The sequence below is a fragment of the Antrostomus carolinensis genome, unplaced genomic scaffold (genome assembly GCF_000700745.2).
Source record: "Antrostomus carolinensis isolate BGI_N321 unplaced genomic scaffold, ASM70074v2 scaffold4449, whole genome shotgun sequence".
NCBI lineage: Eukaryota > Metazoa > Chordata > Aves > Caprimulgiformes > Caprimulgidae > Antrostomus > Antrostomus carolinensis.
Window position 1 is genome coordinate 1 of NW_010336318.1, and position 23816 is coordinate 23816.

Consider the following 23816-nt stretch of genomic DNA (forward strand, 5'->3'; position numbering starts at 1 on the left):
ATATATATATATATATAAAGTCTCTGAAGTCAGTAAATTAATAATTAATTAAAATTAAACTCTAGCTGTCAGTGTTTCACGAGACAGACTGCGCAATTAAAGACCAATTAAAAAGTCCCCTATTAACATCAGCTAAAAATAGTGCTTCACTGGGTAATTTTAAGGCTTTCCCAGCAGAAACTGTAAACTCAACACTGCCATTTTTTTTACATTATTCACTTTTCTTGATTACTGTGACACCTACTGATGAAAATGAGAATAACTTCATTGTGTTTACCATTCAAAAATTACATACCATGCTTCCCCCACCTCATATTTTCTTAACCATATTCAAAATATTATCACACTTAGTACAGCATCCCACAAATTTTTGTTTGAGATATCCTTTTTAAAAACAATTATCTTATTTAAATGCCAATATAATACTAACCCTTTACAAAACAAGGCCTATATAAGGGTTCTATTGAAGGTTCAAAAATACAGAAGCTATGACAATGAATTTAGTGTGTTTGACACAATCCTACTGAAATTTTTGGGCTAAAGTTATCATAAATGTTGATCCAAGGGCCAAGAATTCATATATGAATACTAAACTTAAAGCTAGAACAAAAGAACCTTAGAAATGTAAAGTGTACCAAAGAAGGTATGCACAGCCAAAGAAGTAATTGCTCTGTCAGGGTACTGCCAGACATTCAGCATGAAGAATAAAGAGAATCAGAACATTTTACACTGTTCCTTCAGGTAGATTTCTCATGAGAAGGGCAGCTGCAAATCTTAGGTGCCAGGGCAAGTCACTGCCTTAACAAGATGTAAGTTGTATTTCCATAAGGAGCAGTAATTAACCTCCACACATCCCTTCTACAGGCTGTTTGCTCCTACCTAGTGGAATAGCCATAGGAATTAGGTGACCTTCAAGTGGACCACAGACCACAGGTACATCTCGGCTTGGACTAAAGAGATACTGATTTTCTTCAGTAAGTGCATATAAAGGATGGTGCTTCTTAGGGCTGGTCACTATCTTCTGTGTGCGAGAAGTCTGTGTTCTTGCTGACTTTACCTTTGTACCTGAAACAAGAGCAGATAAAACAGGCATCATCAATACATGTACAAACAGAATAATATCACACACTACTAATTTAAGCCCTTCAACTGAAAGAGTTATAAATTTTTGCTGAGGGATGGAGGGAGCAAGGGAGGGAGATAGGAAGGGTGGAATCTAAAAGTGCTGTTAGATGTCACAGTATTGACAGCAATGAAGGAACTACAATTACAATTTTTGAACATCTGAGCCTAGCAAATAAAGGCACAGAAATGTGAAGAAGAGGACACAAGGATGGTAGTAGGTTGGAATGAAATGTGTGATTTAGCAGGAAAGAAAGAAAACATGATTTAGGTCTGAAATACAGCATTAGAACAGCGTGCAAGCCTGGCACAAAAACCAGACAGGATTTAGAACGCAGCCAAACTGATCTCTTGTTCACCTGAGTAACTGCCTCAATTTGATAAACATGCAATTAAGTCTCCAGCCACAAGATTCACAGGTACTCAAAGGAACAGGTAAAATCCAGAAATTCCTGGTTTAACAACTCACTGTTGCAGGAAAATAAAGTCACAACTAACACCCCTAAGTCTTGACTCGCAATATTGAGGAAGCACTGATTTTTTGGTTCAATTTTGAAAATGTATTGTTAAAAAGCCAACCAGAAGTAATTTGTATGTAACAATGCCTAAGTATATAGCAGAGGAGAAAGTTCATTGCAATGTTGCATTTCTCACTCTACAGTCATGCAAGGTCTTAATCAACCTATATTCGTTGCAAACAATGGTTCTTATTAAAGAAATTAACTTTAATCTAAATGGATAACTGCCTAAAACATCCCTCAGAAAAGAGTCAACAATTGTGAATCAAACAGAAGTATTTCTGCTGCTGTTTTGTAGGTGTTAGGAAAATGAACCTGCAAAGAATCACATTGGTAACCAACTCTGTATCCTCAATACAGCCAAAAAACATCATCTTACTCCTCTATTGTTTCTAACCATCCCTCTTCCTGTACTAACAGCCCGTTAACACATAGCAACAAGCACTTCTTAGGTCTGTTCACATTTAATAGCTTCCTAATTAACTGAAGAATAAAAGTCAACCATCATAAAATTTAGGGATAATAAAGATTGATAATGTGACTTTTAACAAATGCAGACAAGAAAGTATGGCAATTCACCCAAGAAGTGGTATTTTTGTACACACAAATTATGGGTTATAAGTCTAGAAACAAGAATGACAAGTCATAACTCTTCAATACGAAAATACAGGTCAAAAAAGTGTCTGTGAAAAAGGCTTTAAGGTCATGTTGGATGAGGAATGCAATGAGAAATCACAACACAATGCTGTGGTTAAAGGGATAAATGTAATCCTTAGATGTCTCAGCAGTGAGGTGGAACAGGAGAAGACTTCCATATATGATAATACTGCATTCAGTTCCAATTCTGTAAATATTAAAATAGACTGGACATTAAAAGACCTTTTTCATTTTTTTAAGGAAAATCACCTGGAAACTGAAGTAGCAGCAAACTGAAGCCAAAGCCCTACTATAAATCAGATACTAAATCTGAAGTGTCCCATTTATTTTTGAACCACAAGGTATCTAGCCACAGGATGAAGTAATTAAGGGCAGAATTTCTAACGTCTTTAAATGACGAGCACGTGCCTTTGTGCAAAGCATAAGTTAGCCAGAAAAACTGCTCCTTAGTCAAAGACAAATTACTGGACTCAGTAACATAAATAGATACAGTTCAGTGGCTTGTGATTTAGAAGAGGCCATACCACATGATCTAACAGTCCCCCCTGGCCTTGAACTTTTGAGGAAAAGCAGAAATTGGCAACCTATCTGTAATACCGCCAACTTGTAAAAACAAGGTTCTCACAGTAAGAATGATTAAGTACTGTATACACACAGCACCTCATTTTAATTGCTTTCAACTTTTCATTTCCCCCTGAAGAGTTTATTTGCACTGGGCAGCAACTAGACATTTAATTAAACTTAACTTTAAAAAAACTGGTGGTTTTACATATATTTATCAGTTTAAATTATGCAAAAAAACAATTCCAACTTTTTTTTTTTTAGAAATGCTCTCTTACTCATAGAAGTGTTAGTTGCATTTTTTCCCTAACTTTCCAGAAGAAACTAAGCATTAGTCACTACAGTTTATTTGCAAAGAAAATGGTTGAGAAAGTTATAAAACGACTGAAAAGAGACTCTCCAGATGGCCATTTCAGTCTTAAATAAACATCCTTATTCTAACACTAATTTAAAACAAACTCAGTGGACTGCTCTAACAAAATAGAGTCATTTAATAACTCTGGATTTTCCAGCCAATCAAACCCAAGGCCAACGACTTCCAATAATTTTTAAGCCTTTATCACCTGGTACATCGAGGCCAGGAAGGGAATCTCGGTGCAGATACATGAAAAAAAGAACTAACCATGCCTAACACAAGAAACATTGCTTTCTTTTTTTTTTTTTTTTTTTTAAGAACCTGGTGCTTTAAAGTGATTATTCAACTTTGTTTCCTTTCATTTACACCCCTACTATAGAGGGGTAAGGATCTGTTTCTAATTTTATTATTTATACTTTCCTGCCATATCAGCATCTCTCAGAATAGCAGCCCTCAAAACCACTTAACTATTTTGTCTTCATGAGACCCATGTAAAACACAGTATTACTTTTCCATTTTATTGGAAAGATGTAGGAAAGCACAAAAAATTAAGCAGCTTGACTGACTGTCTTATAAGAAGAGTCAAAGACAAGTAATGCCAGCATCAAAGGGTGACTTCAGTCTAAAGCCATTCAAACCAGAAAACTTGGAAATAGGACACATATTAATTGGAGTGCTATGCTTGTAAGTGACATGCAAAAAAATTCTGTATTCTTCCTTTCTTCCCTTAGATAAAAATACAAGAAAGTGTCTTATTTTACTTACTGTCAAGATAGAGACAAAAACATAACCTTCTGTAACTGCAGTCTGATGTGAAATGGAGAAACAAATTTTATGGCAGCTTTACTATTGCAAACACACGTGTTGCTGTACTGCTGTAGCATGACTCAATGACTTGGAAGAGAATCACTTTGGGTAAAGGCTATCCAGAGTTCACTCTGTTTTCAAGCAAATAGCTTTTAAACTCTATTTGTCACATGCAGGAGTTCTGGAAGACTGAATGCAGCAGGGATCCACTACACCTTTTGCTCTTTCATTTCTATTTGCCTCCAACAGAAAACAAGCTAAAGCACAGGAGCAACTTATTGCAACTGCACACAACCTGTACCTTTACATTTCACTGACACTACTGAATGAAACACGTTAATGGCAGAAAACAGTTAGTATCAAATAACCTACTTCTTATAATTAGATTGGGGGTGGGCATTTGTTCTGCTTCTTTACAAGGCATTGTTTCTGGAATGATGAAATTGGCCTCCCTGGAAAGGTTGTGACCTTCTATAAAGGACAAGACCCCAATAAATATAGAAGAAAAATATCATTTAGGACTCAGCAAAAGCAGAACTGCTGATTAAATATTTTTAAAGAAGTGTCTGTTCTCAATCCAACTCTTAGAGGTCACTGTTTCATTGAAATTGCTACACTAAGTGCTTACTAGTACACATTTTATTAAAAAAAAATCTGTACAGAATAATGTAAATTAAAAGTGTGTAGCACAGACAGTAGGCTAAAAGAGTGATATATCATGCTGGTCCTTCAAATGACTATCCTGGCATTATTCACAAAGAAGTGGTTCAAAAGAGGTCAAATAAAAAATATAAGCAACAAGACTAGCAGTTTTCATATACTAAGTTCTTACCTTCCTAAAATAAAGTCTTCTAGAATTTTATAACCCAAATTTTCCAGGAAGGTTTTGAGAATTGCAAATACATTCCACCAATAACATTTTTTCTTCATGGATTACAACTGGGCTCCAGAACACTGGTAAGAAAGTGCCAGGAAATAACATAAAGACTACTCTAAGCTTAACAATAGATTTTTGTACTACTTTAAGGATTTGCCACTGTGGCATCATAATGTCAAAACCAAAACAAAACAGCAGTGCTTGTCTTCAAAGACATATATATGTTTTAAACCATACATTTTAATGGCCTAAAAAACATGATCTCATCAAGTAACTGCCTTCTCAGGTTAATCTATTTCATACAGAATATATTATTTTGATAGTTATAATAAAAACTCAGGCATCGTTTTTAAAACATGACAGTTAAGATGGCACCAAGTATATTCTCCCTGCACGGGTAACAACAGCCTAAGTGCAAGAAGCATAGAGGTAATAATATTTCCCCATATTTTTGATGCTCATTCTATTAACTTGAGTGTGCCCAGTATCTCTTTAACTACCTCTTACACTCAACCCACTCTTTCTCTCCATTATTATCTTTCATCATGTAATCTGCTCACTCTCCTGCAGTGAGAAGAAAAAGAAGCCCTTAGTTTGTTGTTTGTTTGTTTTTTTAATTTGCACTCCACTGCAGCTTTCTCCTCTTGGATTTTCCAACCTCTGTTAGGTTTCGTTGGTTTCTTTCAATGTTCTTCACTTCCTTACAACGTGTAAAACAACTTCTGATAAAAGCAAGTGGTATCTTGACTGAACTCTTTTCTGCTCAGATAACAGGAAGAACGAGCAGTTCCTCCACAGCTTCAATCATAATGAAAAGAGCAAAGTGCAACCACTTTGGAAATTTATTTGACTAAATTTAATCCTTCATGACAAGCATTTCTAGTTATTAAAAATAACAGTAGTAATGACATCTAAATTTCCCCATAATACACATTAGGTTTTTTGGCAGATGAATTAAAGATTAAACTTACTTTCTCTATTAAGAACTAATAAGTTTTGAAAAGATAACTAGGAAATAAAAAAGATCCAGTTAAAACAGACAAATCTATTCCAAATTGATAATCAGCTGTAAAACACAACAAAAGTTACCCAGCAAATTCCAAGAACATAACCACTGTAAGAAAATTTAGAACAAAAGGCCATTGAAATACAGGAAAATAGGAACTTAAGTTCTTCTGCAAACCCACTTCAAATACAATCCTACATTTTCCATACCTCCAGCATAAGCACCTTGGCAATCACTGAACTGGTCTATTCTTAAAAACACTAGTTTTTAAAACAGAAATAGGACAAAGACTGTGCCTTTGAACAACACTTGTTCTCCTATACAAGTTCCACAAAGATGGGTATCAGTGTTATGTTTTAATCCTGACTGCAAGCAGCTTTACATAGCTTTAATAAACATCATATCATAGCCGTGCCACATACACACACATTGCTTGTTTCACATAAATATGTTGGCTGGTACTTTTCTTTTTTCTTCCTTTTTTTTTTACTCCTCTTTGAGACAGTACTTTGAAAGAATTACCACTACTGACAGCGTGAACTGATTTGAAACTAGAGTGTGTTACAAATTTAACTTATTTCAGAACAGGGAAAATAAACCATATTGATCAAGATTTGTCTTTGTACCTTATAATTATTTCCTTCAAGAAGGTCATATTCATTAATATGATTTTCAATAAACAGATGAATTTCACTAGAGCAAACATTACCTTCTACTAATTCAGGTAAGTGTAGATAAACTTTATCTTATGTCAGATGTCATATAGTTCCACTTTTTAATTATTATTTTTACACATTTTTAATAGGTTTAAAACTCAGAATCTTCTGATCTTAACACTTCACCTACAAAACTAATTAATGGAATTCATTATTAATCAACTAATAACCTCTATAAATCAATTAAATAACTGTAACAAGTTATCACAAAAAGTTATACTTCACATTTAATCCTGACCTGAGTAATAAGAGTTACCTGCACTTAGTGAACTGAACCAATGCTTCCAATTACCATGTCTTTCAATATTTTCAAGTTAATAGAAGTCATCTTCACACCCATCAATTTAAATTTTCATATTTCTATTCATTTATTAAGAGGTGGAAAAAGAAATATCATGATTCCTTATTTTTCATATCTCAGTAGATTTCTTAACTCTAAATGAATCAATCATTTAAATGACACAACTGGATAAACCTGACGTGAAGAATACATCTCAGTAACCTTTATCAAAAGCTGTGTTAGTTTTTCAACACACTAAGCTTTCAGGTGCTTATGTTGTTACTTCCAGCAATTCAGTTCTTTAAGAAATATGTAAAAAAAAAAAAAAACCACTAATATGTTCATTAAATTTAGAAATAAGTATGAATTTGACAATCTAAAATAAGTGAGATACACACTAAGCAAACCTGAAAGCCTACTGGTGTTTTGAAAAGAGCATCTTTTCACCCTACTGCAGATGCTTAGGCTTTAAACTGAAAAGCAGCTGATCTATGATTAAATAGTTTCATTTATACAAAGAATTTCTAGAAGCAAAACTGGGAAGGAACACCTTGTTCACATCAAAGAACTACTTACCTCTAACACACTCTATCACCTTGGGTCTTTGCAGTTTAGATTTGGGAGAGGGAGAGTTGAATCTCAGATATGGTGCTTTTTTAAGCGTGCTACGATGGCCCTGGTAAATTGGTTTCCCATAAACTTGGCACAGATAGTCTTCATTTTGTACCACTGTACTTCCACTCCCAGGTCCCTGACATACACACACACACACACACACACACAAGAAAAGTCATTTACAATTCTTCATGTTGGAAAATCTGAACGCATCAATAGTGTTGCAAAAGTCTAGAGGAAAAAAAGTAAGAAGTTCTGCAACAAACAGTAAATATTGCAAGCACACATATGAAAACTTATGCATACAGAATACGTCCAAGAAGCTTACCAACAGCTAAATAAAATAGCAGGTACTGGGTAAGACAAATTCATAACACAACAATGAATTCTACATTGTTATACCCACTTAGCTTAAGGTTCCACAGCACAGGAAAACAAGGACAACTGACGACACAAATCCACAGGACAGGGCTGTTACTTTCATTTAAAATTACTACAGTTACACATAGAAACCAATTTCCACATGAATACAGCAATCTACAGCATAGAAATCATTACCAAAAAAGAAACCAACTCCTTGGGAACTCACATCTGCCCTTTTTTCTTTCCTCTGCAAACTTTCAGAGGAAAAGTAAGTTCCAAACTTCTCTTTGCTTGTGTTATCTTCTGCTTGCTTCTGCAATGGCTTAGGTGCAGATAAAGGCTTCTTTGCTGAGCATCCTTGGATTTTTTGAGTTTTTGCTTTAATTTCTTTACCGGTCTTCATAGCCTTGATGTTTTGGGCTCTCCTGATCCATGGAACCTTTTGATCATATTTCACTTGTTCCGAATCATTTCTTGACATTTCAGCCTAAAGATAAAACATAAACATAATAAAAAGGAGATTTTATCTTCAAGGCTCTCAGAAGGGTCTCTGGATAACTTTGAAGTTTTGAGAAATGGCCTGTTTTTCATGTTAACCAGCAAATGTGACCAGTGATTTTCATTAAGCAAAGAAAGTTTTAAAATAGAGGTAAATATTTTATTATAGCATACTACATGCTAGTAATAATTAGCAGTTTTCTCCTGTTTCCAAGTTGTGAGTGAATCATGTTTACCTCTTGACATAAGAGAACAATGTAAGGTGGAAAAATATAATGTAAAAACCTGTACTCTTTTTTTCCCAGCCATACCTGGATTTCTACACTGATTGCCTTAATCCAGTCATCCACAGTCTTTCTGATACGAATCTCTTCCAATACATCTCTGAAACAGAAGAAAGAACTATTTTAGGTCAGTGCTTCTTAAATTGCACAGATTTGTTCCTGGGAAAGTAGTGACCTATAAACACTATAAAAAGAGAAACTAAGAATCCGGAGACAGTAAGATTATGTACCTCCACAGTCTCCAAAAGGCACTAAGCAGACACTGTCTGAGTTTCCCAGACCTGGATCTGTTCTTACACACTGCCACCTGAAAACCCCAGCCCCCTGCAATGGTATGTACTAACACTGTTACAAACATCTACAAGTAAGTGTCAGTTCCTATTTTGATCAAAAACTGAAAAAAAACAAGGCAACAAAAATATTCCAACTCAAAAGACAAAAGCAGATGACAAAAATTACTACTTCCTCTAAAAGATAATGATAGCAGGTATCATTCCTGAAAAAAGTCTTTACATGAAGAGAATAGTTATCTTCTGAGATTAAGGTGTGTTTTAACAGGAAAACTTTCATTATGGTTCAAGCAGGAGTATTTAACACAAGTAATGAAGTAAAAGTTCAAAAGCCAAAGATCTGCCGTAGGATGATTAATTCAGTAACATTTACAGGCTTATGAAGCCTTTTCTGTTCTGGATTATGAAATTACTCTTTAATTTTACTAGTAACTCAAGTTTGTCTACAAAATGCTAAATGCCTCCTTGTCATGACAACAAAGCAGTTTGTCCAAGTGATAAGTCTCAGAATTCAGATTTACCAAGAAGTAACAAGTACTTATCAGAAAATTCAATTCACATCAGGAGGGTCAAAAAATACTTGAAAATCAAGAAAATTATCTAATGATTGCTAAGAAGAGACAATAAATACTTTTTTTCAGTGAACTGCACTAGTTCTTCCATGCATGGAATTACAAAAAATGAGAGTGAGGTGATAAAAGGTGAGCACATACAGTGAGTAGTCACACAAAGCATTGAGTAACGGGGTCTAACCTGTTTGTAGCCAAGGCGTTAATAAAAGTATACATGACATCCCCATCTTTTGCACGAATAACAGCTTCCAAATTTTCTTCAAGAACTTTTTTATTGTTCTGAACTCCTCTCAAAATCCTTTCAGCATCCCTCAGTATAGATTTTGGCACTTTAACATTTTGAAGGATGGATGGCTTACTGGGCTGATGATGTACTTGAAGATCAGATGCAACAGGAGCGTTTTTTGACTACAATGGAAACAGAACCACTAGCTTTTAATTAGAGATTGGAAATTAAATTTTCTACATACTGATCAAAATTCTTATTAATCTATTATCAAATCAAGGCCCAGCATATGAAATAACATCCATGTGTACCATTATCAACTTCAGTTACTCAAGAACATTCACTACATTGCAAATACATTTAAAAATCAAGCAAATCTAAATTCATCCAAAAGATCTCAAATGCTAAATGATGAAATGTATGAGAAACAATGATAATGAAGCAAATAAGCATGTGAAAAGATGTCAATTAGATACATGAAGCAGGTATCACATGCAACTCTCTCCATGTAACAGAATTTTAGTATAATTAAATGCATAATAAAAACCAAAGTCCTGTAAATACATGCACTCATTTGGCATCAATCTGTCCCAAGAAACATTGAGCAATATACTTAAGTTTTGACAATAATAAAATATTGTTAAAATATTTCTTAACAACAAAATATTATTGTTATATAACAAGAGCATCATGATCTTCTCCCCCTTCTGTTGATTTTTACTTTTCCTAAGAAACAATGAAGCAACTATTAGCCTTTTACTTTGCAATTCCCTTTTATAGAAATAAAAATCAAGCATATATTAGCTGCTAAATACAAAAAGAAGGGACACAAGTACACAGGAAACAAGGAGCCATACAACTATAGTTCTCACATTCATTCTCACACCTGAGTATTTCATTTTCCAGAAAGCAAGAAAAAAAAAAATTAAAAGTTATAAATGTATGTAAAGAAAAAGAAATCTCAAAACAAAATACCCCAACTTGAATCCATTCTGAAAGCATCAACTGAATGAGCAGAAAAAACATCTCACAGATGGCAAATCAGTTTTGTCTTTAAGGCTACTACTCTTTTATCAAATCAATTAAACAAAAATGTATGTTCTAACAGGCATACTGTCAAAGCACAATGGATATAGCAAAACACAAATCAACACACTAATCCCATGATTTTGGTTTTGCCTGGTGAGAAAAGGACAATATACCAAATTATTTACTAATTTTATCTAGGTTTTCATTTTAAAATTAAACTTTTTGGCAAATACTAGCTCAAGAAGGCAGGTGAGATCTGTCAGAAAATGTAAGACATGCAGACACGTGTTCAAACGTAAAATGATGTAGATTTGCCAATTAGAACCAGATCATGCAATGGTAATTATATTAGCAGTCCACAATATGTCCATTTATAGTAATATAAAGTATGATATAGTAATTGGAGTTGGATCATGGGTTGGACTTGATGATCTTGGAGGTCTTTTCCAACCCAATCTATTCTATGATTCTATGATTTGAGGCAGCAGCTCTCTGACTGACATTTGTATTATTCCCCCAAGGTAGTTCACAAAGATTGAATAAGACAAATCAAAGAACAAGTTAAATCTTACTTTGAGTAATGTAATCTGTACATAATAGCAACTTTTTTTTAAAAAATACAGGTATGGAATAATTACTGTAGTGTTACCTCAGTATTACAGTATTTAAAAGAACCAAAAACATAAAAATTCAAGTTATACCTTAATAAGATCATTCATGTCTGATTTCCATGAATTTGCTTCCTAGAAAGACAGAAGAAGAGCTGTTGAAACTTATCTAAAGACGCATCTGTCATGGTAAAATCTAGAGTAGATATTTGAACAATTTAAACGGGTACAATGAACTCCTTGTGAACTATTAAATCTCACTGCACGCTTCCTCTGGATTAGAGCACCACCTTCTGTTCCATCTCAACCCATCTCAGTTAATTCAGGCCTTTCATTTGCTTGTGTGACAAAGCTACATGCTATTTATCCCAAGCATTTATTTTCTCAACTCTACAAATCTCTCAGTTGTGAGAAGTCAATAGGTAAGTATCTAACTGACTCAACTCCACATTTGTTGAAGTCATAGAATCACAGAATGGTTTGGATTGGAAGGGACCTTAAAGCTCATCCAGTTCCAACCCCCCTGCCATCAGCAGGGACACCTTCCACTAGACCAGGTTGCTCAAAGCCTCATCCAGCCTGGCCTTCAACACCTCCAGGGAGGGGGCATCCACAATCTCCTTGGGCAACCTGTTCCAGTGTCTGACCACCCTCACAGTGAAGAACTTCTTCCTAATATCTTCCTAATATCATCATCTCTGTCTTCCTATTGGCCTTTTTCATATGAAAGTAGAGATTTCAAACCATTTATGCCAAGGGTGTCTTTCCCACCTGCCATTCCTTCTCCCACCTCACCCTGTTCTGTTGCCTATACTAAGGTATGTTACTCCATTAGGTTTTTAGCAATAGCAATAAGTAAATATTTGCAAGATAAACGGGGCACACAGCATCTGTTCTCTTACCAGTAAGAACAGTTAAACATGCAATCCACAAATATCTTACAAAAATCTGTGAAACAATCCATCAGCTATACTCTAAGACATGACAGATTAAGCTATGTTTGCTAAAAAGATACAGCACCAAATAACTGGCATGTAATGCAAAATATTTTTAGGTAAATAAGCAAGCTGAAACCTTCAACCACAGAAACAAGCCAACACAACCAAAGCTTTTGGTTGAAGTCAATTCACAAACCTGCAGATATTCAGTGTTTCTTCTTTCCCAGCACTTACATTTATAAGAACAGAGAGGACCACAGCACAAGCTAAATGCTAAATGATCAATTATACCTTATTTCCACATGGAACCAGGATATAAACAGATAAAAGTCTCAATTGTCAAAAGCCAGAGACAAGTTACATGTTGCCAGAACAGAACCATTTTAGTACCAAAGGTACGAAATCGTTAGCAAGAGAAACAATACAATGATGTATATCAGGCAATTCTTTAGAAACAGCACTAATTACAAAAAGAAATGGCAAAATGAGAAAGAAAATAGCTTAAGTCACCCCTGAAGGTGACTGCATAGAACATTGTTCTTTCCCAAACAGGACTGTTACACCAGCTCTGTAGGCCTAGTATCACAGGAAGACAGCCAGCAGAGAACAGGCACTGAAAATATCTGAAACCTTAAAACAAACAAATAAAAACCCCATTTTTCTAGCCTATTTTATGTTTAGTAGAATGGCAGTAAGAGCCTCTACAGTCTAGTCCACTGCATACTCATCGAGACATCACTCAGGTTCAAAGCCCTTCCACATATAAAAGCTGCAATATTTCAAGTAATTGTAAACAATTGTCAGTCTTTTTACAGAGGCAGAAGCAAGGGCAACACTTTTACTGATACCAGACCTCTTAAGTTTTTCTCCACATTTTTTATTCCCCTTATTCAAACTCTTGGTCATTCTGACAACATGGACATTACCTTTAGCATGTCATGCATTTCTCTCCTCAACTGGCCGAGGTCTTGAAGTAAATCATCTGCTTTTTTCACTGTTTTCTCAATTGAACTGCAATTTTGGAAGGAGGTTTCAAAAGCAGGGAATGAGTCTGTACGCATAGCAGTGTGCCTGATAGGAGAAACACCCTCGATTAAAAGTCTCATGGCTCTTCATGTGGTCCAAGAAAGGAGCCACCTTTGAGCATGAATTTAAAGTGCAACAATACCAAACCTTTATCTAAAATGGAATTTGCTTGTTCACCTGAGGTTAAAGACAGGTTATTGAGTTTTCTTTGCTTACCATTTAACACCTTGAGCTGTATCCTTGCATTTTGAACAGTGAAACTACATAGAATCACAGAATGGTTTGGGTTGGAAGGGACCTTAAAGATCATCCAGTTCCAACCCCCCTGCCAGCAGCAGGGACACCTTCCACTAGACCAGGTTGCTCAAAGCCTCATCCAGCCTGGCCTTCAACACTTCCAGGGAGGGGACATCCACAACTTCCTTGGGCAACCTGTTCCAGTGTCTGACCACCCTCACAGTGAAGAACTTCTTCCTAATATCTAAACTAAACCTCCCCTCTTTCAGCTTAAACCCATTTCCCCCTGTTTTGTCATTAACTGCCCTTGTGAAAAGTCCTTCCCCAGCTTTCTTGTAGGCCCCCTTCAGGTACTGGAAGATCTCCCTGGAGCCTTCTCTTTTCCAGGCTGAACAGCCCCAACTCTCTCAGCCTGTCCTCACAGCAGAGATGCTCCAGCCCTCAGACCATCCTGGTGGCCTCCTCTGGACTTGTTCCAGCTGCTCCAGGTCTCTCTTGTGATGGGGGCTCCAGAACTGGGTGCAGTACTCCAGGTGGGGCCTTACAAGAGCGGAGTAGAGAATTTTACATCTAAAATTCTGATCTAACAGAGCAATATTTAAACTCTGGAGACCTTTCCATTTAAAGTAATTAATATTTTTGTCTATACTGTCATAAATAAGACAGCATCTATGTAGCTGTTTCTCATTATCTTAGTGAAATTATGACATCAAATTATTGCCTGCAGAAAATGTTTCAGACTGGATGGCTAAGAACATTTCCTCACCCACTCTAGAACTTAGAAATTGTTAGGCTGGTGTTGCTTCTTCCCAACAAAGTGTTCCCATAAGCAGGCAGCTTGGAGTCTCACTGTCAAGGGCAGTTCCACTTTAACACAATGCCTACATAGTTGACTTCCTTTCACTACTCCACAAGCTGCTGCAATAGAAGAAACACACTCAGAAGTTGGAAAAGCACTCCAAGTGACACCTGCTGACCTCTGAGAAATGTGATATGAACCAGCCTTAGCAATAACCTTTCATCGACCTTTAGGAAGACAGAAATGCAAAAGTAGCACAGAAGTACCAGTGCTCCAGGGCTTTATTTCAAGCACAGCTTTGTCAGACTCAAGGACCATGACAATGACTCTATTACACCATCAATATCTAACATACCTTTCTCAGTTTTACTAAAACAAACAAAAGATCTTCCTCAATTTTGGACTGTTAGGTCTATTTACCTGTCTCTCTCAGAATGCCAGCTCATTTTATTACTGTTTAATGCTGCCCTCTTAGAAGACTCCATTTGCCTCAGTGGCATTTCTTGAGAATTCAGAATATGCTCAAGAAGTCTCCCTTCACCTAAGGGAAAAAATAAAGTTAAATTTGTTCAATATATTTAACACTTCCTTTTCCTTTCCAGACATCTCACTATTATATAATACTCACCAAGGATAGTAAAAATAACTTTTAGATTTTAAAATATAGATTTACTTCAGCTAAGACAAGTAGCACAAAATCATTCACACTGATCTATCTTACTATGACTGCTTTATGTTAGCAAAGTCAGAAAACAGATGAATGAAACTGTGATGGCAATTAACTGAGTCACAGAGAAATGTTCTCTCCATTATGTCACGGAGTTGTTCTTCCTTTGTCTCATTTCATTTATTCCCAGACCCAGGGAACAATAGGAATATGGGACAGCTTTGTAAAAAAGAGGCAGAAGCAGCAATCAGAGAAGAATCTGATGAAGACACAAACAGGCATTTTGTCCAATGGCTGGATCTTTTAAATGCTCTTCTGCGATCTTAGATCCTCAAATAATTCTAAACACAACCAGCTAAAAAAGATGCTTTATTTTTTGATGAAATCTTCAAATTGAGTTTCATGTCACTAAACTGATCAAAAGGAGAAATGGAAAATTACTTCCTTTGCATTACACATGCTATTTTCATTACAATGGCCTAGAGATGCTAAGAAGGTATGTTTTTGTGGGGGGAAAAAAACCAATCAATTCAACCAATGATATTGACTAAGTTATTGAGCAGATTCCAAGTTTTTCATTATTCTATATAATCTTCCTTAAACTTGACAATGAAAGGTCATTCAATTTTTCATCTAAGAAAACATTTCAGTGAGCAATCATGTTCAGGTGCTATCGGTTAGATCTCTACTGTCATTGAGTCTTTAGTTAGTTAAGAGTAAGTGACTTAACCACAAATTTAATCCTTCTCAAACATACTTCCAAATATTCTGAATATATGTATTTAAAGTGCCAGCAACCCAACAGTTCAGAACAGAAGAGGACAAAGTAATTACACAAAGTAATCCCCAGGCCATACTATCCACACCAGTGGAGGGCAGGAGTGTCATACTCATGTTACCTTCACTTGTAGATTTGGGAATATTTTCCTTTTCTGTTACAGGATTTTCTTTCTTTGAGATTTTCACATTTTTTGACACAGGTTCTGGAGCATATCTCCGAGGAACTGGTGTCTTTGGAGGAGATTTTTGTGTATGAGTGCCACAACTTTGAAATTGGCTTGAATATGCTTCAGGGAAAAAACAACACATTATTTAAATTTTAACAAATTTCTTCATAGGAAAACAAATCTAGAAAAAAAAAAAAAAACAACATACCAACATTATGAATTTTCCACAAAAATTCAGAACATTACAGAACTAGTTAGAAAAGTAAACAGGAAGGAAGTTTCACACTTACAAGTGCTATTATAAAGGGATCAAAAAAAAAATAATATGAGTTAGTTATTTTAGGTTAAGTTTAGGTCTCTCTTGGTCCAGACTAAGCAGTTAGTAAACACCAATTTCTCACTTTAATTTAAACTGGAACATTTTCAGAATAAGTGGTATATGTTACAGAACATATTAGGCAATAAAATCAGTTACACAGAAGAAATGTTAAATACTCGTTAATGATGTGATTTTTACAATCCAATATTAATGGAAACAAAACTAATGAAAAACTAACACTGAAAGTAAGATATTAAGAATTTCTCTTCACCTTGGGCAGGTGGACCATTAGTAGGAAATAAATCCCTCTGAGATGAAGACACTTGGTTAGTAAGGAATCGTTCTGGCTTCTCAGATTGTTTCATCATGAGACTGGAGGAAGGTACATGAATTTGCTGCAGGCCCCCCGTGTTGACTGCAGAGCTAATGAGATGAGACTAAGAGACAAAATTACAAAGTATTTCTGATAGATGAGTTAGTTTCCCAAGAAAAACTCTAAACATGAATACCTGTCATGTAATCATATTAATTGGATTTTGCCATGTTACTTGAGAGAAAAGTAATTTACAACAACCTCAGAACACAGACGTGCTTGGACATTATTCTACCTTTCAAAAAAGCATGGAAGACTCTCCAAAGAAACAATTTATAGAACTCTTCTTAGACGTTTAGTCTGACTGGGTACTTATTAAATGAAAGTTTATTCAATTAACAAAGGTCTAAACAATTTCTCAGTGGCAACAAGAACATTTCACAATTTTTTGCATCTATTTTCCACAGACACAAAAAATTATGGCTGGGAGGGGAGCGGATATCTGGGACAGAATCAGAAATAAAACTTTTCCCAGAAAGCTCTAAGCTCATGTGCTGCCACTGGATCTTCCTTTCTTTCTAATACTAAGATATAATCCAAATTATTATAACATTAACACTGAGATAGAGAAGAAATTACTAAGCTAAAGCTTCTGCATTGTTACTTAGATACCTGAATATTCATTTGTTGCTCCTGCAACTTTTCTAAATGCTGAATCCGTTGCACCATGAAAGCATTCATTTGTTTTTCAAGCTCACTGACTCTTTCATGACAGTGGGGCTTCTCGTGTTGAGTCTTCACAGTTGTTTGCTGTTCGGCCACACGCTGCAGTTGTCTGTCTGTCTCCTGTAGTTTATGAAGTAATGCTGAAACTGAGTTCACTTTTGCTTCCAAATCATTTTGAACCTGCAAGAGAGGCACAAAAAAAAAAGGGGGGGAGGGAAGGGAAGGGAAAAAAAACCTTATTGCAAAAGAGGTGCAAGCATTAAGAGAACAAAACATCCTTCCCATCATCATGGAATTATTTGCTTCCCAAAAGATGCAAATAAAGTACTAGTTAGCCCTAAGGCTTGGAGGTTTGGCAATACTTCTAAAAGATAAAACAAATGGTCTCTGCCCATTTGCCCATTTAGCCAACTCCAAGTTAGTTCTCTCTGGTATACTGGTCAGTAAGTCTGAGATGACTAACGCACAGAAAACGGTAAGCAGACACGTTTGGTCTCTCTGGCTCTACTACAAACAATTTCAGGCTTGCTTAGAACATCTCCTGTTTTAAGGAGACAAAGAACTAATATTACCAATATTTTGCACCTGGGACACAGCAACCCTGGACACACACACAGAGTGGGGAAGGAGAGGCTGGAAAGCAGCCCTGCAGAGAGGGACCTGGGGGTTCTGGTCGATGGCAAGTTGAACATGAGCCAACAGTGTGTCCTGGTAGCCAAGAGGTCAAACCTGTCCTGGGGGCATCCAGCACCGCACTGCGAGCCGGGCAAGGGAGGGGATGGTCCCGCTCTGCTCTGCACTGGGGCGGCCTCACCTCCAGCACTGGGGGCAGTCTGGGCACCACAGGATAAAAAGGATCTGAAGCTACTAGAGAGTATCCAGAGGAGGGACATCAAATTGGTGATGGGTTTAGAGGGGAAGCCACGTGAGGAGAGGCTGAAGTCGCTTGGTTTGCTCAGCCTGGAGAAGAGGAGACTGAGAGGAGATCTCATCGTGGTCTAGAACTTCCTCCCAAGGGGAAGAGGAGGGGCAGGAGCTGATCTCTTCTCTCTGGCCACCAACACCAGGAGCAGAGGGAATGGCACAAGATGTGCCAGGGGAGGGTGAGGTTGGCCATGAGGAAAAGGTTCTTCAGGCAGAGGGTGGTGGAGCACTGGAACAGGCTCCCCAGGGAGGTGCTCATGGCACCAAACCTGACAATATTCCAGCAGCATTTGGCCAAGGCCCTCAGACACATGGTCTGAATCTTGGGATTGTCCTATGCAAGAGCTGGACTCCATGATCCTGGTGGGTCCCTTCCAACTCACAACACTCTATGATTACCACAAGCTACTTACTCACTTTGAGAAGTGGAGCTGTAGTAGCAATTGCAGCAGCAGTTGCTGCTGCAATGGTTGTTGCAGAATCAGCTTCCCTGTGTGCTGACCTGCTGTCAGGACAAACACTTTCCTTTTTTTCTGTGGAGGCATTTCCTAAGAGCTGTACCTTCACCTCCTTAAGTACAGGAGTATTTTGAGTTCTACAAAAATAAACAAGTCCCTGTAAATAGCATTGTTTTCCCCATATCCCCTCCAAGCAAATGATTTCCCACATGTAGCATTAATACCACTATTTATATAAGCATTTCTCCTTGAAGCTCTTGACACTTAAGAAACAATTTTATTCTCATCTTTTATCATGACATGAAAAATTTCTCAGGATTATGTTACAGATTCTAATATAAAAGGCATTTTCCTGTGATGACTGCAACCACAACAAAGAATTTGTTTACAAGCTATATTTTGCAAAGTTCAATGTACTAGTAGCAAAGTCCAACTAAATTTCTGATCTTCAAGATTTCCAGCCCATGGATAAACACTACGTGTCCTTATCTGTCTTTAAAAATATTACATGGTTTTGGCATGAAATAAACCATCTATCAGAGCAGATCTTACCTGACTCTTGTATCATTAAATCATTAATTCAAACAGTCTAAAGGCATTACCAAAAATATGTAAAATAAACAAGATTCACCAGTGAGCTCTGAATGATGAAATAACTTGAAAACATCTTCGTAGACAGAAAAAGAACACTAACAGAGAACACTGAAGAACACTTTTTCCTTACCAGCTACACATTTTGGCAGAAACTGAAGTAGCAGTATAGTAGTGTAACATGCACAGAAACAGAACAGCTGAGACACTAACAACAACATATACTTACTTTTGTTTTAACACTGCTCTCAAAGCCTCTTTCTGACCAGTAGCATATTGAGAAATAAAAACATAATCTGTGGGGAAGGACATAAAAAAAACTTTGTTGGGTTGACTGACACAAAACATCTATTTTAGAGGTAGACACAAAGCGTTATTTCAACAACATGTACAATTTTGCTGTGAAGAATCTGTTGCCTGAACAAACCACATTACTCCCAACAGGCAAATGCATCCAAATTCTACCCATTCCCAAATATTCTCTTCAGAGGCATGAAGAGTTCAATTAGCAAAAGGAATCTAAAATTTCTGGTGCAGTGGCAGAAATCCCTCTCAGTTAATCACAAGACCTACAAAGCTAGTGTAATGCCAGCAAGATTGAAGTAAAATTTGCAAAACTGAAGAACATAAATCACAATTATCCTCTTTTTATCAAAGAAACTTTTTAATACTTTCCCTGAAAAATTTCTATGCCAAAGAAAAATATCTAAGACAAAATTAAAACTCCCTTTTCCTCTAATTAATCAGTTTTGTTACAAAAACAAGGGCTGTAGCAGTACATCAGTGTGTCTTACCTTCGGGACTTCTGCTGTCTTCCAGTAGCAGTGAAGGATCTTCTGGTACTGCAGCTTCTCTAGGATAATCCTTCAGAACAAGAGGAGCAGAAAAGTGTATGTCAAAGCCTCTGGTATCAGTAGCCAACACTTTAGAAGCAGATGGAATTGCTGAATACACAAATGGAAGCACCTCCACACACTAACACAAGGTCCTGGAACAAAACATGTTAAGACTTCTACCACAGAATCATCTGGACTTTGCAGTCAAGAACTCTCATGACATTTTAGGGACAAAAAAAAAATAGAAACACAATTCAAAGTAAAAGTAAGTATTCTAAGTGCTGATTAAGTGTATTCTCCTCACTTATGGACAAAGAAGTAGTAGTGAAACTACACATGTTTAAATTTATACAAGTTACTCATCTCAAACAATTCAGGATTGGCCACACACACAGAATTAAGCACACCTAACACTGAAGAACTGAAGGGACAGAGATGAATTTTCTTTAAGTGCAATCCATGAATAATCAAAGTCTGTGGGGAATCACAGAACCCAAGTTAGGAATGTAAAAATCTCTTATTTAACCTTATTTGAGACTTTTGTTCAGCTCCCTAGGTCTGCTTTGAGCCATGCAGAGCCTTTGGTGCAATCGTTTCACAGCACGGGTTAATTTTATCCTCATGCATGCTAATTACAGCACAGATGCTCTAGAGACCAGTCTCCACTGTATGTAGGATACAACAAACAAATCACAAGGAAATACAAATTTATGTCCATTTCATTATCTATGACACAAAGAGAAACATTTTAGTTGTAAGTATTAAAACATTCCATACAAATTGATGTCCATTTCATTATCTATGACACAAAGAGAAAAAAAACTACAAAAAATTTCCAGTTTTTCTAACAAATATTATGCTGTATGTAACCACCTTTCCAAAGGAAGAATTACACTAAAATTTAAAACCATACCTTGGTATTTATAGAATCACAGAATGGTTTGGGTTGGAAGGGACCTTAAAGATCATCCAGTTCCAACCCCCCTGCCATCAGCAGGGACACCTTCCACTAGACCAGGTTGCTCAAAGCCTCATCCAACCTGGCCTTCAACACTTCCAGGGAGGAGCAGCCACAGCTTCTCTGGGCAACCTGTTCCAGTGTCTGACCACCCTCACAGTGAAGAACTTCTTCCTAATATCTAAACTAAACCTCCCCTCTTTCAGCTTAAACCCATTTCCCCTTGTTTTGTCATTAAGTGCCTTTATGAAAAGTCCTTCCCCAGCTTTCTTGTAGGCCCTATGCAACAGGTAAACAAAGCCAACTTCAGCATCAATATCACATTAAGGAGAAGAGGAAAGCAGCTGCACAGTTATCGTGCAGGAGCTGAGCCAAAGATTTGCTCTGCTTTTCCAGAAGCTACAACTTCTTGAGAAAAACACTGTTCTCTTAGTCTGGGATTGCAAGAAGCAACAGTAACTTTTCTTACCATTTGTGACAAAAACATGGGCTCTGTAGAATTTTCTACTGAAAGCAGATGTTCTGGATGTCCTTTATCACTCCAGGCTCCTAAAATAAAAGCAGTTTTATTGTGGTCATAACAATTTTCTATGCATTTTCACTGTACCTTGACTAACCCAAATCTCAACCTTTCCTCTGCCTGTAGCTTTGATTATCGAAATGCAATGACTTTTACAACAAAAATGACCAGAGACACCACGCCAAAGCTTACAAATGTTAATGAATTATGTCAGCCTAGATTATAAACTTGTTTTACAACATTTGAAAAAGTCACTGGAAAACAGAGTATTAAAAAAAATCAACAATCTCTAGCTCAAATTCAAGTCTTAAAGACCACAGGGATATTGAAAGCTACTTGTCTAGAGAGACAATTATAACTATACAATAAGGCACCTTAAAGAAGAAGGACACTGAGGACAGTACATATTTTAGTTGTGTCAGAGACTTGTCTGTCTTCCTAACACTATAAAAATAACATTTTTGAAGCTGCTTGAACCTTGACCCCAAAAAGACTAAAATCCCCTCCCCAAACTCCAAAGACTGTAACTGATATACGTATTACAGAAAAAAATGGAATATTCTGTTTGACTTGAGAAGCAGCACAGATTGTGTCAGTTTTGAATCTGAAGAGTATATGGTACATCCCTACAGTCTAATTCTAGTAAAGACAGACAAAATTATTTACTTAATACTACTACAAAGAGGTTTTTTTAAGAAGTTCCAGAAAATGATGCAATTTCTTTGTTTCATTTTGTTTACTCATCAATGTGAGCTCTGTTGGTACAGGCAGTTGACCTGCATATGTTGTTTGTGTAGAGCAAGTGGGGTTTAGGAGGAGTAAGGTTTGTTTGTTTGCTTTTCCGAGACTACAAGGGAAGAAAAATAATTTTGACAAGTAAAATTTAAAGTTATGGTAGTTAGCAGGAAAACCTGGCTTTTCCTAAAAGTTTTTTGAATAATTTTTTAACTGATCAGCAATTAAACTCATATTGTCCAGAAAACCTGCAAAAACTCTGCAAATAAAAAAACCAGCAGAGCTAAATGACTTTCTCAGAATGCCTACTGCCTGTATTTAATACTTTTTACCTTTCAAGCATCCAATAAACACTCCTTTAAGAAGGTAAGCTTGTACAGCTAGAGCTCAAACATCTACTAGCTCAAGCTCTCCAGAAAAAAATCATCTTTAAAAAAGAAGTGTTTAAAATACTTTTGATCTCTCTTCTAGTAGAGAACCACAAAATAATTCACAAAATTCCATGAAAACACAAAGGAGGTGCAAATATTGGGAACACTCAGAGCTGTCTGTTGGCAGGAGCAATATTCTGCTAGGCACAGATCTGCCTGCTGATGACACTTTGGGTGTAAAATTGAAGAGATGTGTCTAAAAAGATGAGCTACAAATGGCATTAAAAACTGGGACAGACTGGAAAGGCATCAATCTTGTTAACTGTCTTCTTTAGCTCTTCCTGTTAACTTTCTTCTTCTGTTTCATCCTCTGACACTGCCTAAAACCTTCCTGCCCAGTCTATTTGCAAAATGTCATTATTACAGTCATGATTTTTCTGATGAAGATAACTGCCTAATTTAATTGGGTTAGGAACCTGGAGTGAAGAATGGAGTTCTGTTAAGGGAGGAGGCTCTGACTGACCACCACCTTACCCTGCACAACCTGCCTTTCACGTGCAAAAAAACAAAAACAAAGTCTGAGGACAAACAAACGAGGAAAAATAAACAAAAAAACCCCAAACAAAGAAAGAAACAAACACAGCTTTTGAAAAAGTGCTGAAAAAATGCTGAAAAAGTGCTGAAAAAATGCTGACACGTCCAGTGCCAGCAAACAAAAATTATTCCCTCGGTTATAAAACTAGTACAGGACTAAAAACACAGTGATGTGACGGCAAACCTAAGCTGAACACCCGCCCACGGTAAATCACGCACCTGGAGCCGCGCTGCCGGGGGTACCAGGGGTACCGGGGGTGACCCCATCGCAGGGAGCCTCGTTTGCTGACCGGGCTGGAGGAACGCGGGATGCTCCGTCTCCAGCCAAAGCCACATCAGCTGCCGGGCGGGGGGAAACGGCTTCACGCAGCTTCTTCACAGCGATCTTCACTTTTGTCGTAGGGCCACCAGCTGCTGTCACAGCTCCCAGCGGCTTCTCCCTGCGGACACCAGTGGAGTGGATGAGCACGGCC

General features: G+C 36.9%; 1 protein-coding gene across 1 annotated transcript; it reads right to left on the reverse strand.

Annotated features, from left to right (window-relative positions):
- Positions 1-843: 843 nt before the first annotated feature.
- On the reverse strand, positions 844-23757 carry KIAA0586 (KIAA0586 ortholog; the record flags this gene model as incomplete). Its single annotated transcript, XM_029086683.1, has 16 exons — positions 844-1065; positions 7476-7650; positions 8089-8364; positions 8687-8759; positions 9703-9929; positions 11478-11519; positions 13249-13393; positions 14805-14925; positions 15951-16130; positions 16589-16754; positions 17303-17536; positions 18698-18875; positions 19559-19625; positions 20124-20193; positions 21593-21672; positions 23563-23757. Coding segments are annotated over 16 exons (2451 nt in total), but the record flags the coding sequence as incomplete, so codon positions are not given.
- Positions 23758-23816: the final 59 nt, after the last annotated feature.